The 14,625-nt window shown below is 38.1% G+C and overlaps 1 protein-coding gene across 25 annotated transcripts in view; it reads right to left on the bottom strand.

Annotated features, from left to right (window-relative positions):
* Positions 1 to 3,192: 3,192 nt before the first annotated feature.
* dst (dystonin) overlaps positions 3,193 to 14,625 on the bottom strand; it is a 448,648-nt gene continuing 437,215 nt past the window's right edge. For 16 of the 25 annotated variants that reach the window (XM_062982326.1, XM_062982334.1, XM_062982310.1 and 13 more), the window contains 5 exons: positions 11,648 to 11,716; positions 10,690 to 10,889; positions 10,123 to 10,233; positions 6,395 to 6,518; positions 3,193 to 4,454 (listed from right to left, as the gene is read on the bottom strand). In XM_062982326.1, the coding sequence (XP_062838396.1) occupies positions 4,189 to 4,454; positions 6,395 to 6,518; positions 10,123 to 10,233; positions 10,690 to 10,889; positions 11,648 to 11,716 (770 nt within the window). In that variant the 3' untranslated portion in view covers positions 3,193 to 4,188. The remainder of the gene's footprint in view (positions 4,455 to 6,394; positions 6,519 to 10,122; positions 10,234 to 10,689; positions 10,890 to 11,647; positions 11,717 to 14,625) is intronic. The other 9 variants (XM_062982385.1, XM_062982394.1, XM_008118653.3 and 6 more) reach the window with 2 other exon arrangements.

Raw genomic sequence — 14,625 nt, 5'->3', positions numbered from 1 at the left:
TCATGGGTTGAGCTAAAGCAGTTAAAAGTGGTGCCAAACTGCATTCATTCCACAGTGTAGACGAACTCTCAGCCAGAACCAGACAAAGTTGGAACCAGAAAACCTGAATTCCTAAGAACGGAAAGAAGCGCTAACGCTTTCAGATGCCCTATTTGCCAGTCATTTTACAACATATATCCCGCAGCTGGATTTTGTGAAAATAGCCAGATGTAATCAGGGACTCTGCAAACAAAAATCAAATTTAGGTTCTTTCCGCCATGAAAACAGAGCGGAGTTTGTTAGTCCTGTTTGCTGGAAGCATCAAAGCATTTCTGAGGTAAACCAAGACTGCCTAGGAGGACAGCCACATTCAGAAGTCTGCAGTTTTCTGGTAATTTGCTAGGCCTCACTTTGAAATAGCTGGAGATCGTGTCATCGCAAATGCTTTACATTTGCACTTTTGCCACATGTCAAGGAAATCATAGAGAGAGAAACAATACTCCCCAGCAAGGAGATGGTTCGAGTTAAAGCTAGTCAGCTTCTTTCTGCAGCAGTGCAATCTGGTGAAGATCTTGAGGTGAAGATCTCTCTTTGCTCTTTTGACTGCCAAGTTCAATTAATGGCAACTATGTTGGAAAGATACAGTACTAACGTAAACCCTCGATTTCCTTGATGATGGCTGCCTGCCTGCCTTTGTAATAGAGCATAAAATGACATCGTCCCACATAGCACCAGATTTTATGGCAAGGATAGAACGTCTTTTGACTTACAGCCATGAATTTCAATTTGGATTCATTCTTTGTGACCTCAGAGGGTTGGAAGGAGCTTTTAAAAACCCAGACAGATCAAACAAATCCTTTATGAATAACACGATGTCTCACCATCATACATTACAACTTTCTTGGCAAGAAGAAAAGCTCTATATAAGAAAAGGCATTTACAGCAAATAGTGCGAAAGAGTTTTTTACACGTATTACGGTGCATCCATGTTTAGTGGCTGAAATGTTTGGTTGAAATAATGCAGTTTGCTCCTACTTTAACAGCCATGGCTCAATGCAATGTAATCATGGAAACTAGTTTTACAAGGCCTTTAGTCTTCTCTATGAAGGAGTGCTGTTGCCTCACCAAACTGCAATTCACATGAATCCATAGTGTTGAATCATGATAATTAAGCAGTGTCAAACTGGACTAATTATACTGTGTAGATGCACCTTGAGTTCACATACAACAAAGAATGGTTTCCTTTTGGGGTTTCCAGGTGAAATGAAGGAGAGTGGTTCTGTTCTTTTAATAGCTGGATAAAACAGCAAGTGTTGCTTTTCATGGAAATAATAAAGTCCATCTTCTACAAAATTATTAGAGAGATTTAACATCTCGGCCCTAACTCCCTTATTAGAAAACTGTTTGAAGAACCCAGTTTCCAATGAATAAAGCTGATATCCAAAACAGTATTTCACAAAGTATTGGAAAAAAGAATCATATAGACCATTCCATTGAAGGTTCATTAAAAACTAAGGGGCTACTCCACTGATGCTTCAGAGAACTATGGTAGGAAACAATAATCAAATCTGGGCTCTGCTTCTTTTTCTAGCCATACAGAAATAGTGGGCAGCTGTACTGAACAACCTTGACAACAACAATAGCATCGTTCTAAGCTTACCAAGTTCACCAACAGTTCAGAAATGACAAACAGCCATCTGTTTGGTAGGAATTATTGCTTGTTTTTTTTTACTCCGGGACAAAATCCAAACTGAGAAACAAATCTCGGAATTTGAACAAAAATACTGCAAAGAAATGTTGCACACCACAGAGGAAAATGTAACCAATACACAGAAGCAAGGGGCTGACCAGTTTCTGAAGCCAAAGTAGTCAAAGATGGTAAGCAGTATCTAGATGGAATTGTGTCCAATTTGTTATCAACTAAAATTCAGCCTGATTTGAGCGGTCATGAGTTCCCAGGACAAGATTTGGATTTAGCTCCAGAGAGTGTGATTTAGGGCTAAATTCAAATGTGACTTCCATGGAAGTTCTAGTTCTCATTTTCCATGTTCCCATCCAAGTTGATTCAATGGGTCTTGTCTAGATGGTAATAACGATTGGATTTCTGCCATAAAATCCTGTTTTCTGATAATCCTATGATTAGTAAAAGGTAAAGGTTTTCCCCTGACATTAAGTATAATTGAGTCCGACTCTGGGGGTTGGTGCTCATCTCCATTTCTAAGCCAAAGAGCCGGCATTGTCCGTAGACGCCTCCAAGGTCATGTGGCCGGCATGACTGCATGGAGCGCCGTTACCTTCCTGCTGGAGCGGTACCTATTGATCCATTCACATTTGAATGTTTTCGAACTGCTAGGTTGGCAGAAACTGGGGCTAACAGCAGGAGCTCACCCCGCTCCCTGGATTTGAACTTTTGGTCAGCAAGTTCAGCAGCTCAGCGGTTTAATCTGCTGCACCACCGGGGGCTCCTATGATTACCACATATAAAAAGAAAACTTTGCTTTCTCTATAGGTGAGCATGAAAGATCTGCTAACAGAAAAAGAAGAGCGAATGTAATGAACTTCATTCACACTGTTTACTATTAGTTCCCTCTGTTTCACTAGTTCTCATTACAGCTTTCTTTACTCTTAAAAATGAAGCCTCTGTTTTGGTTCAGATGGTGTTTGGTTCAGGTACTATATACATATTACAATTCAAGACTTCTTTAGTTGGCTGTTGTTTTTAAAGGCACGCTCATGGCTTGTTTTCCCCTTGTCCCCATTTAAGGATTCAGAAATGTTTTCACTTTATTGCTTAGGGATGACTCAGCTTGAACCATACGCTTCACAGATCCTTTTGGTTTCCCCTTGGTGCCGTATTAAAAGCTGTTTTGCCATTCTTTCCTAATGTTGCAAATCCATCCTTGTTCAAAGCCTGTACCTTTAGTATGGGTCACACTTGTCCCATTATCTGCCCCAGTGCTGAACAAACCTAAACTCCTCCTCCCTCCATCACTCTCTCACCCACGCATTAAAACTCTTCCACTTTGCCTGTAGTATTTTTGAGAAAACTAGCTCTCATCTTCTCCAGACTCCAGGTCAACTACTTTGGTCTTAAAGGAGTGACCCTGCTTCCTGCTGACCATGGATTCATTGCATCGATCGCTTAGCATTCTTCTATACTTAGCACAACAGTATAAAGCTCTCAGAGAAAGGCAGGAATGGCATATTATATCATCCGATATGTAAATGTTGTTTTATTAAAGGAACACAGTAAATTGCTTGAAATGTGGCGGAAAACGGGGGGAAATTACAATGAAGTTCATTCTGAAAGTAACTGTCTGGAACTGTCAGATTTCATAATACTGTAAACATGACACAAAACATGTATCTCCCTGGGATATAAGGAATACAATAGCAACGAAGAGAAGGGACAAGGTTTATTTCGTAGTGTTTCTTCTTTTCTTTTTGCAAGCAAAACTGCTTTGATATAAAATGAGTCCAATGATATAGATATCATCCACTCAAGCAAACAAAAATTGACATGAATGCAGATTATACTGTCATTCTTGTGCAAGTGTAATAATTCTATTACAGTATCCAGGTTGTGTCTGCCTTCTTCTAAAGCAATGACACTGATAATGCTGTAACATATTGGAGGAGTGTAGAATTGGCAAGTGCTCTTTAAATAACTGTCTCTGTGAATTCCCTGGAAGATGCTGTTGGATTAACTGCTGTGTGAACCGTGTCTTCTATTCTTTAGTGTCCCTGCTACTCTTTTTGCAGGCTCCATTCTGTTAGCTAGAAATACATAATTTTGCCTGATGTCTTTCAGTTTTATTAAGACAACATTATGAGGTATCATTTACTGTTAATGGAAAAGTGACAGGCCATGTTGACTTGGGACGCAAAGACTTAACTGTACATTCAGTAATTGCTTTTAGTGATCTCTCTCTCTCTCTCTACATGTTACTGCAAACAACCGTTAGTTTACATTAAAAAAAATCCTCTGTTGACATAGGATATGGCATAAACAAATGAACAAAAATTGACAAAACTTATACACAAAAAATAAACAAGACAAATACACAAATAAGGCCATCTGCAAAATTAAAAATCCAATTCTTGTAATATTTCACAATAATTTCTACAGGATATTTTACATCTTACAAACTTAAATATTTAATGCACGGGGGGGGGGGGGGAGGAGAAGACCTCGGTGAGCCAAACACATTATCTCTTGGAGGCCTTTTCTACTTTGCTAGCAGGTGATCTTCTTTGTGGAGTTGGAATTTTGGAAGGCTTGCCAGATGCTGACCGAGAATTTGGCCGTGGTGTCGGCCTGATAGGGGTATGAACAGTTTCTGACACATCTGAGCACACAGACTGGATTTCTGAAATGTCAAAGTCCGATGCGTCACTGCCTCGGCGGCTGCTTGCTCTACTGCCTGCTTTGCTTCCTGCCCGACTTCCAGGTCTGCTTGGTGTTTTTCTGGTGTCTGCAAAAGAAGGGAGGAAACATCCACTGCTGTTACAATGGGAGAATGAGGTGGGCTGCTTTGAGCAGATTTCCCCACCTGTCACCTCCAACTCATGACAATGTATCCAATCTGGAATTCACTTCGAATGCAAGTAGTATCTTCCAAGGTTCACAGTGCTCCCATGGGCTGTTCAAAATCTGTTTGATCAAGGATTGCTCCAATCACTACAATGCCCATGACTCTTGGATACATCTAACATTCTGCACTTTATATGTGTAAAGATGACAGCCAGCTACATACGTGATTGTCACAGTAGTCTGCTAGGAGTGAAGCACTCAACTGTCCAATAGAATTCACTTTAAATGCTTTTTAGGACCAATGTGGTGTAGTGGTGTGAACACTGGACTATGACTCTTATGTTCAGGTTCGAATTCGTACTCAGCCACAGAAATCTACCTTAGGCAAGTAATACACTCTATCTGTTTCAGTGGAAGGCAAAGATGAACAAATCTTTATTATTATTATTATTATTATTATTATTATTATTATTATTATTCATTTCTATCCCACTTCTCCTGTGGGTGGGGATTCAAAGCAGTGTACAACATATAACATTCATACAAATACATCAGACAGCAATACACAATCAATTAAAACATCATATTCCGATATAAAAACCCAATTAACAATTTTAAAAACTTACAGCTAGCACCATTTAAAGATATCCATAAACGCCAGCCACTGAAGTTATTTGTCAAGTATTATAAAAAAAATTATCAGACTGGCAGTGCCTATTTTCATTCATCTGGGAAAGCCTGGCTCCACAGAAAAGATTTTAATTTGCGAACGAAAGGCCAGGAGAGAGAGGGCTGATCGTACCTCATTAGCATGAGATTTCCAAAGCCGTGGGGCCACCACCAAAAAGGCCCTCTCTCTCGTTCCCACCTGCGATGGTGGCAGGACCGAGAGAAGGGCCTCTCCTGAGGATCTCAGGAGAGGTCAAGAAAATATCATGATAGAAGACTGAAAATGACTTGAGGGTACAAAACCACAACAAAAGTGTTTTGGACAACAACTAGAATGTCTCATACTACCCACTGCTGCTTCTGGTATCCAAATACAGTACAGTCTCACATCCAAGCTAAATGGGCCAGCAGAAGCTTGGATAAGTGAATATCTTGGATAATAAGGAGGGATTAAGGAAAAGCCTATTAAACATCAAATTAGGTTATGGTTTTACAAATTAAACACCAAAACATCATGTTATACAACAAATTTGATAGAAAAAGTAGTTCAATATGCAGTAATGTTATGTTGTAATTACTGTATTTATGAATTTAGCACCAAAATATCACAAAATATTGAAAACTTTGACTACAAAAATGGCTTGGATTATCCAGAAGCTTGGATAAGCGAGGCTTGGATAAGTGAGACTCTACTGTACTACCCAATACATACATCAATATACAGTTCTAACTTTGCATTGCACATTCATTTCAGCTCTAGTGGGAATCTGAAGTTCAATAGGGTCAATGTCTTACTAAACTGCAATAACATCTATATATAGGAGTCCTAAAGGCGGACATCCCATATAATTTAGCTTATCTTGTGTTACAAGGAGATAGCCTACATTCTAGCAGTGTAAAGGGTTGAAACTCAAATGAATCTCATAATGCAGTGCTATTATCCACTCAAAAACAATTATGAACAGCAGGGACAGGAAAGGTTTGGGTTGTGAAGTCTATCTGCAAATTCACTTACATTAAAAGTCTCCCAATGAAATGTCACTAGCAATGTAGTCACACTGGGAAAGTACTATTTGATCATATCCAGTCATACAAATAGGTGTCAGTCACTACCTAGTATCAACTTGTAAATTTATGGCAACCAATTTTTCCCATTTTATTGTACGAAGTAGTTGTTTCCTAGGAGCACTTCACTCCATGTTTAGCACTCACCTGGAAAATGTGCCCTGACTCGTGTAGCTGCTGTTGAAATTAGACCAGTGTCTTCTCCAGAATGGAAACCCTTCCCTGACAAATATCCTGGCAATCTAAGTTTACTTCCCTGTATTGGCGTTCCCTGTAGGATACAAGAATAACCGAATGAAATAAATGTGTTATGCTGTCTATTGAACAGAGCTGAATTTAGGATTCCATCCACACTGATTTCCTTTGGACATGCAAGGCAAAGGAAAAGCTATGTCACAAGGTGATCTCAGGGCTTTTAGTAATGGGTTGGAAACAGAACCAAACAGTAATAATATATAGCACATGTAAGACACTATATTTTTCATATAGAGGCAGCTTCTCTTCTTTCTCTGTTGCTTTCTAGCATTCAGCTCCTTATGGGCAAGTACATCCACATGAATAACAAGCACACTCTTACATGTCAAGACGAACATACCTGGCAATGTGCATCTGAAGAAGTGAACTCTAATACATTAAATATTAATCCATAATCAATTGCTCATTCTCTACAAGATTATTTTATTTTTCTTCAAATCATGAACATAGCTATGTCCTTGGAACATACATAAATGGATTCTTGCTTCTACTTTAATTCACTAAATAGGTCCATTTTGCAAGTTTGCTTGATTTCAGTGAGCTGCCTATTTAATATTTGACAAAATAACAGATATTGGGGTTGGCTCCAAACTGGAGTCATATTTAAAGCAGACCTACTGAAACCATGACTCTCAACTCATTATAAACTTAAGTTCCACTGTTTCCCTCACTGATTTTTTTAAAATAGATCTGTTCTAAATATAATTAAGGCTAGAGCCAATGCATCTATCTTATTAAGCTTTCTTTTTTAATATACTAATTTTCAGTGAGTAAAACTGACATAAGAAATATATATAAGGTTCTCTGGGCATCCAAAACACGAAACAAGTCTTGGTGAAGCATGGCATGGTTGTTGTTGAGAAATGGCAGGATGACATGATTCTTTGAATACTATCTGCAAAAAGTTTTAAATATAATATTCCAAGTTCTCTTAGAAATTGTGTTTCAAATCAAGTAAAAAATGCAATGCAAAGTAGTTACTTTGAACATACTAGTATTTAGTCATCAAGGAAACACAGCAAGGCTTTGGTTATCTGCAGCCTTCCGGGTGTTTTTGGACTACAGTGCTCATCATTTCTGGGCATTGATAATGCTGGATGGGGCTCATGGTATTTAACCTTTATCAACCTCTGGAAGGTCACAAGGTTCCCATCCTTGCTCTATAAATACATTTCAGCCTGACTGGAAAATGAAATTATTGGCTAGTGTCTCTAATACAGGAAGTCAGAGTTACAAACATCCGACTTACAAACAACTCATAGTTAAGAACAGGGGTGAGACAACAGGAAGTGAGAGAAATCGACTCCCAGGAAGGGAAATTTACTCCTGAGAGAGTTATTATCATGGAGAAAATGTGTTTCCACTGAAGCTTTCTCACTAATCCTTGTTTCCACAACAAGGCCAGTTTTTCAAAATCCAGTTATCACAAGAACAGAAAATGTGGTGAAATCTTCTAAACAGGAGCACAAACAGCAAAATAAACACCACAAGGATATTAATTCTTTCCTATGCCATCCAAAGCTAAAGAAAATCTATATCTGGCAGGAGTTACACTTAAGAAATGTGCCTGTTTCGATTTGCATACATATTCAACTTAAGAACAAATCTACAGAACCTTTCTTGTTAGTAACTTGAGGACTGTCTGTACATGCCTAGTTTTTCCAGTCTTTCCCTCACCTTCAATATGATTTTTTTCTAGATAGACTGAAGTATTATTACATATTCTAGTTATATTCAGCTATCAGAAGACATATGAAATATGGAAGTATGAAGTAATAGGACAGCTATATACATTCTTTTCATTAATCAAAGTAACACAGAAATGTTGTAAGGTTAGTGTTATAAACAGTCAGAAAGAAAACATGAAAGATGGATGTTTCCTTTTCAATTGCACAATAACAACAGTATTTTCTGTGATCACGTAGAAGTACTCTATTATATGATTTCATCTACATGACAAGAAAAATCCATTGATTCCCATAGATTTTTCTCTTATCAAATCAAACCTTGCACAACCTCACATAACCATAAGAACAAAAAGAGAAGGTTTTTTAAAGGTTTTCCTAAATTTATGGATCCCTTATCCTCCGGAAGTCTTGCCAAGCTAGATCTTGGATTTGTTCCTAGTACATTGTAGGAAAGCAATCCAGTGGGGCAGCATCAGGTCTCTAGTGAAGTAAAGTGTATATCTTAAATCCTTCTAACTTGTAGTGGTCATTCCAGAAAGTGGAAGGCCAGCCCACCATCCAATTTGTCCTCCATTTAATACCAGTGCTGGGATTTGTGGATACAAGGGATTGGCAGATTCTCTCACACAACCTCCCAAATTTACTCTCCATGCTTTAACCACGTTTCATTTACACGGGAACTTCTCACATTGGGATATACTCTGGTTATATCAGTATGCATCCCATATTTTTTTTTCCAGACTGGATGCATGCTGTATTCAGACGGGATGGATACTGACCCCATCACACCGGATTCTTATGTTTTGGAAATACTACATCACAATACGGAAGGCTGGATCTTCCCAATCCATTCGAATGTCGATGTCTCCCTACATCACTTTTTATTTTTCTAATATTGTGCCTGGAACTCTCAAACTATTGTTCTCGCGAGATTTTAGCTGACAGGATGCATGTTGATTTTACGATCATGTGTAAAAACAGTGCCTCAAAACTGTATTAAATCAAAAAACAGAATTAGAATTCCCTGTTGCAATTACTCGATTTCTGTGACATTTCGCAGATGGATTCCAACGGATTCCTGATGGAATCGAACAAATGATAGGACTCGTTCGGAATCACGTTCGAAGAGTTTCGGAAACGGAGTATATCCCAATATGGTAAAGGTCCTTGGAGAACATCCTGCCAGTATTCTTGAAGTTACCAGAGGCATAAATGTCTCCCTCTCTGTTGGTCGAACAACACTTTTTAACATCATCTGCGGAGGCCACCTGGCAATTTGTTTGACTGCAAGCTAAGAGGTTATAATTTTGAATTTGTACATTAATGTCATTTCCTATCTTAAGCCTTGGAACATAATTTTCCTTGACAAGCATAAAGAGAAGATAAATAAACAAATAATGTCACAAACCAACCAGAGATGAATGTGCACAAATTATCATTTCAGTGCACTTAACTCTGTGTATGATTGTGCTATAAATAAATCTACTGCTCATATACATCAATGAGATACAAGCAGATAAAAGAGTACTGGGCTCACTTCATGTTAATATAGGAACATCAGAAATCTGCCTGTATTTCAGGCAGAACGTGAAGGTAGCAGAACACCATATATAATTTTACTATCTATCTCAAGGAAATGAGATTTCTGCAGTCCTATATAAAACTGAGTTTTCACATTTAGGGAGTTGTTTATTTATAATTAAGACATGCTTAAACAAAATAGAATACAGGCATACTTAAAACAATCCATCAATTTATAGCTTTGAGAAAAGAGAAAATAAAATTGGTGGATAGAAGGCTGAAAACAAAGAGAGTGCGTTAATATGTAAGGTACAGCAGAGTTGGATGAGGAAGTGTAGTGACTGTTAGGTAAGATAGATAGTTTTAGTGCAGAACATGTTGTTAGACTAGAATATCCATCCATTACTGTACCTCTGTGGATGACACTTGATATTCAGAGCACTCTGGTGGCTTACATGGTGATGACGTTTTGCTGTTTATCAACCATGGTTTACCATAGTTGCGTGTTAAATGATGGGGTGTCTGTATGAAACAATGGCAAATCACAAGTATGAAGAGCAGTTGATGGAAAACAATGCCATGGAAAGGAATAATCAGATTATGGAAAATGAATCTCATAGTAAAAGCCAAAAAAAGAAAAGACATCGAAACAAGGCAGGAATAATGGACAACAAGCATTACATATGGAAGAGAATGTCAGTGTGACTTTTAATGCAGTGGAAGGGGGAATGTTTGTTTTTCTTTAAAAAGTTTGTTCTTGTTCTAATTAGCTTACATGTTTTTTTCCAGTCTTGCATGACCGCTGCAATTATAAGAGGAGGGGGGACAATAAACAATGTTAGCTTTCTTTGAAAAATAAAATCATTAAAATTACCCTTTGGTAGCATTATGGCAAATTATTCTAGGGTTGTGATATTTCAAATTGCAGCAAGGTTGGACTTACGTTTTAAAAAAACTGCTACCCACAAAAATTGTTACCTTGGGTGTGCTGACAGCAACAGCTGGCGTGGGAACTCCTTGGGCAGGAGGATTGGACACAGACATGGATCTGTTGGGCGAAGCACCCCTTGAAGACGGTCGGGATCTGCGCCCTCTTGGCCGGAAGGCAGCCATACTTTGGCTAGCTCCATCCGCCAAAATAAACTTCTCGCGAAGCTCCATGTTTGTCCTTCCTTTTGCTGCAACATGTAAAAGAGATAGGTTGAGAAGTTTCATTATTTTTGTGCCTCATCTCACGGGCCGTTGGCCGTGCCTAGCCTCAACAATCAGGCCAAACAAACCAAACACATTAGTGAGTAATGCATTTGTTTGAGACAAAAACCATTCATTTCAGGAATATGCGTATCTAACATTTTATGCCAGCAAAGATGAACTGCTATTGACATGAATCAGCAAAATGGAATGGCTCAACATGCTACTTGGTTACCAATGCACAGACACAATTCAAAGACCCATTTGACTAACGCTACTGCTGCTCAGATGATTCAGGAAAAGATGCTCGCTAGGATGAGTAAACTCTAAGAGAAAAGCATAAACCATATTAATTCTAAACTAAGAAGAAATGCGGTTTGGCAACATGCAATGACAAACAGAAACTCCCAAACTATAAAGAAGTGATTGGATGCTGGGCACAGACACACGCAGGTAGAGAGGCAAACATGAAAACTGTCCACGGGGGTCAAATGTGTTAAAGATGTTAGCTTTTGGCTTTCTCTGTATTAATGACAATTGCTTTTGAGACACTCTCTTCAAGTGTGTCAAAGGAAATTTAAGAGGCAAGCTCCCAAGCACCAGCCAGTGTAGCATGTGTTAAGCTAAAAAATGTAGTATGTGAAGCATTTGGTTAAATATATAGCTATATATATTAAATAGTGGAGTAGGAAAGAAATGGAAAAGAAAATAAGAATAGGAGAGACAAAGAGAGGGGTTTGCCAACCTATAGTAGGCTGAGTGGTAATTGAAGAGTTTGATTCCGAACGTAACATTTTACTCCCATGATGATGAACTAGAAAAAATGACACAGGATATGGGTCATATTAAAAGAAAACTGTTAGCAGGAGAAGAAATCAATCACAGCAGTTGCATATGCAAGAGATTCAAAGCTGCAGGCCAAGAGACAGATCTTAAGTGACCAAAAAGTTCTCCTTCTCTGTCCCTAAGCAAGACCATGTTCTCTTTAAGCAAAAGAACACACTCCTAGTGTAATCTCAGTTCCAGATAGCCCCCAATTTGTCAATGAAAAACAATTTCTCTGCCAACATAAAAAAGAGATGCGAGTGGAACAAATAATGTAATCTTGAGAGTTTTAATTTTTTAATATGTATGAAATGAGCACGTCACATACCATAACAGTGTTTAAACAAAATGGAAACTAGCCGCCATTAAGGACTGCCACCACCACCACCAACTGAACCCAACCCATTGCATATTATCTCAGTGAGTCCACATAGGGCTAAATATTTCTGTGGAATTACTAGTGAAAAACACACTCATGGTTGCCTTCTTTTTTTCTCGAAAAAGCTGTGTTACACCCTTTGGAGGTATATCTGGAATACAGCAAATGAAGTACCTGCAATATACTGAACATCCAAAAACTGCTTTCAAATCCATTTTAATGCTTTTAAAAATGCCAAATACAACTTCTGATGAACCCATGATTTTAAAACCAACACAAAAATGCATCTGTATTTTGTGTGTGTTTTATGAAAGTGAGAAAAAGCGTAGTCATATCAATTATTGCAGGAAAATCCAAATTCTCCCACAGTGGCATATACTGATGTTTGTATAACTTGAAACTTCTCCTTAAGCTATTGCAACTTAAATACAGCAAATATTGTTTTCCTGGCTTAAATAAAAAATATCACATTATCCATATAAGAAGCAGCTATTTAGAAACTGTTTTGATACAACATATGGAAAACATACGTTCTCTTTGACCATGCTTTCTTTTTTAGCACATTTGTGCTTTAACAGAATCTACATTTTGCACAAATATTTACATTTCAACATAGGGTTTCATTAGAGCTATGGGAGGGAAACACCATCAATAGCCTTTTTATCAAGTCAAAAAAGAAAATAAAATTATCCCAATTCATTATATTACTGCAGGAAATATTTTCTAAATGTGATTAACTTTCTGTTACATGCTAATAATACTTAACGTTCATAGTAATAAGTGGAATATAAGATATAGTGATGAAATTAGCTAGATTTTCAATGCAGAGTTTATAGTTGTTTTTGCATACTTTTGCTTATTTCAGTACAGCAGGAATGTACAACATGATTCAAACAGTATATAATTAAAACAGAAGCATAATTTTCATGGGACCCACACAAATAATAATTGTTCTTCTCAGTACTTGTAACATTCTCTCTTATGTCCCATTAGTTAGAACTGGAATCTTATTTCTGGTGTATTTTGAATTATATCAGATAAAATGACAGATGGACTAGCCAGAATTAATCGCAACAAACACAAAGAAGCAATTATAGGGTCACAGTTCTATTTCTTTCTGCTTAATGCCAGAATTCAAGATATGGCATTTGTATTCGCAGGTTTCTCTTAGATGTTCAGGTGTGATTTTTCACGCGTTTTGGGGTTTGGCATTCCTGTCTTTTTCATGCAGCACCTAAAGCCCTCAAACCCCTTCATACAGGCATTCTGTGTTTCAATGTGAGTAGACAGGATCAGAGAAGCAGCTGCTATCTCCACACAACCAGACCATAGAAGCGCTGAGACTGCAGCAGGACCCCGCACAAATCGTGGCATTGATGTCATCACTGTTCACCCAGTCAGGGAGAGGTTTCCCAGACATTACTCTGATCCTGACTGCTCATGTTGAAGCACAGAATGCATATATGAGATGGCTTCAAGCCTTTAAAATAAGTCAGGGGGTGGTATATGGGTCAACACAATGTAAAATCCACATGTAGATCTTTATGAGGCTGATATGTGCAGCACCCTATTCACAACACTTTTTATTATAGTTGAGAAGAAACAGTACTAAATGCCAGCAGTATTATCTGTAGTTATTTATTGCTTGCTACAAGTGAACATTTTCCACCTAATTTTTCATTCCTAAACACAATTTCACTAAATTCTCAGGGAGAAAAACAATGAAGCTCCTTATATTATTTCCCTATATAAGGCATAGATACATTCTCCTTCTCCTTTACTTACCATTCACCTTGAGCATTCTGTCCTGGGCTAAGCAACTTGCTTGCATTTGGGTGTTAGTACACTTTCCACACAGGAAAGAAAAGTATCTGGGAATCCATTCACTAGGTCATTACAGTACCCCAGGACATAAATAAGGAACTTGAAACTACAGATGCAAATATTTGCTTATTTCAATCTTGCTTGCTAAATAAGCATTATGAGGGTTTTAAGAAAAAAATCAGCAAGGGAGATGGAAGGAATTTTCAATCAACGTTGAAACATTTTGGAGAATTTTTTTCCAACTTTTTTGCCCGAACAGCTGAAATTTTTGCATAAAATACACTTCATTGTGAACTCTAAATAGAACTATTGATTTCTCTCTTGCACAAGGGAAATATTTTTTCAGTAAGTAATAAAATTGCTAATACTCTTCACATCCCTCCTTGAAACACTCCGACCTACTGCCAGCACCATGGTTTCTTCCTTTAGTCCCCGCACCCCAAACTTTCAGGTTTTTCTGTTTCTTTCCAGTCCCACAGGTTGAGACACATCATAATGCTCAACAATATGTGAGGCGAACCCAGAAACCTGGAGAAATCCTCACAAGGTGTTTCAGTAAAGTGATCCTCCTATCCAGCTCCATGGCCAGAATACCACCACGTGATCACACATTATAATCTCTTTTAAGCCTATATGAGGGCAAGTGTTGCTTTTTTGTATGGAAGGTGGAACTGGCAAGGTTAGGATTCCCCCCC

Source organism: Anolis carolinensis, chromosome 1 (genome assembly GCF_035594765.1).
Source record: "Anolis carolinensis isolate JA03-04 chromosome 1, rAnoCar3.1.pri, whole genome shotgun sequence".
Classification (NCBI taxonomy): Eukaryota; Metazoa; Chordata; class Lepidosauria; order Squamata; family Dactyloidae; genus Anolis; species Anolis carolinensis.
Note: the sequence above shows the minus strand (reverse complement) of the source record. Positions and strands in the feature narration are given on the sequence as shown.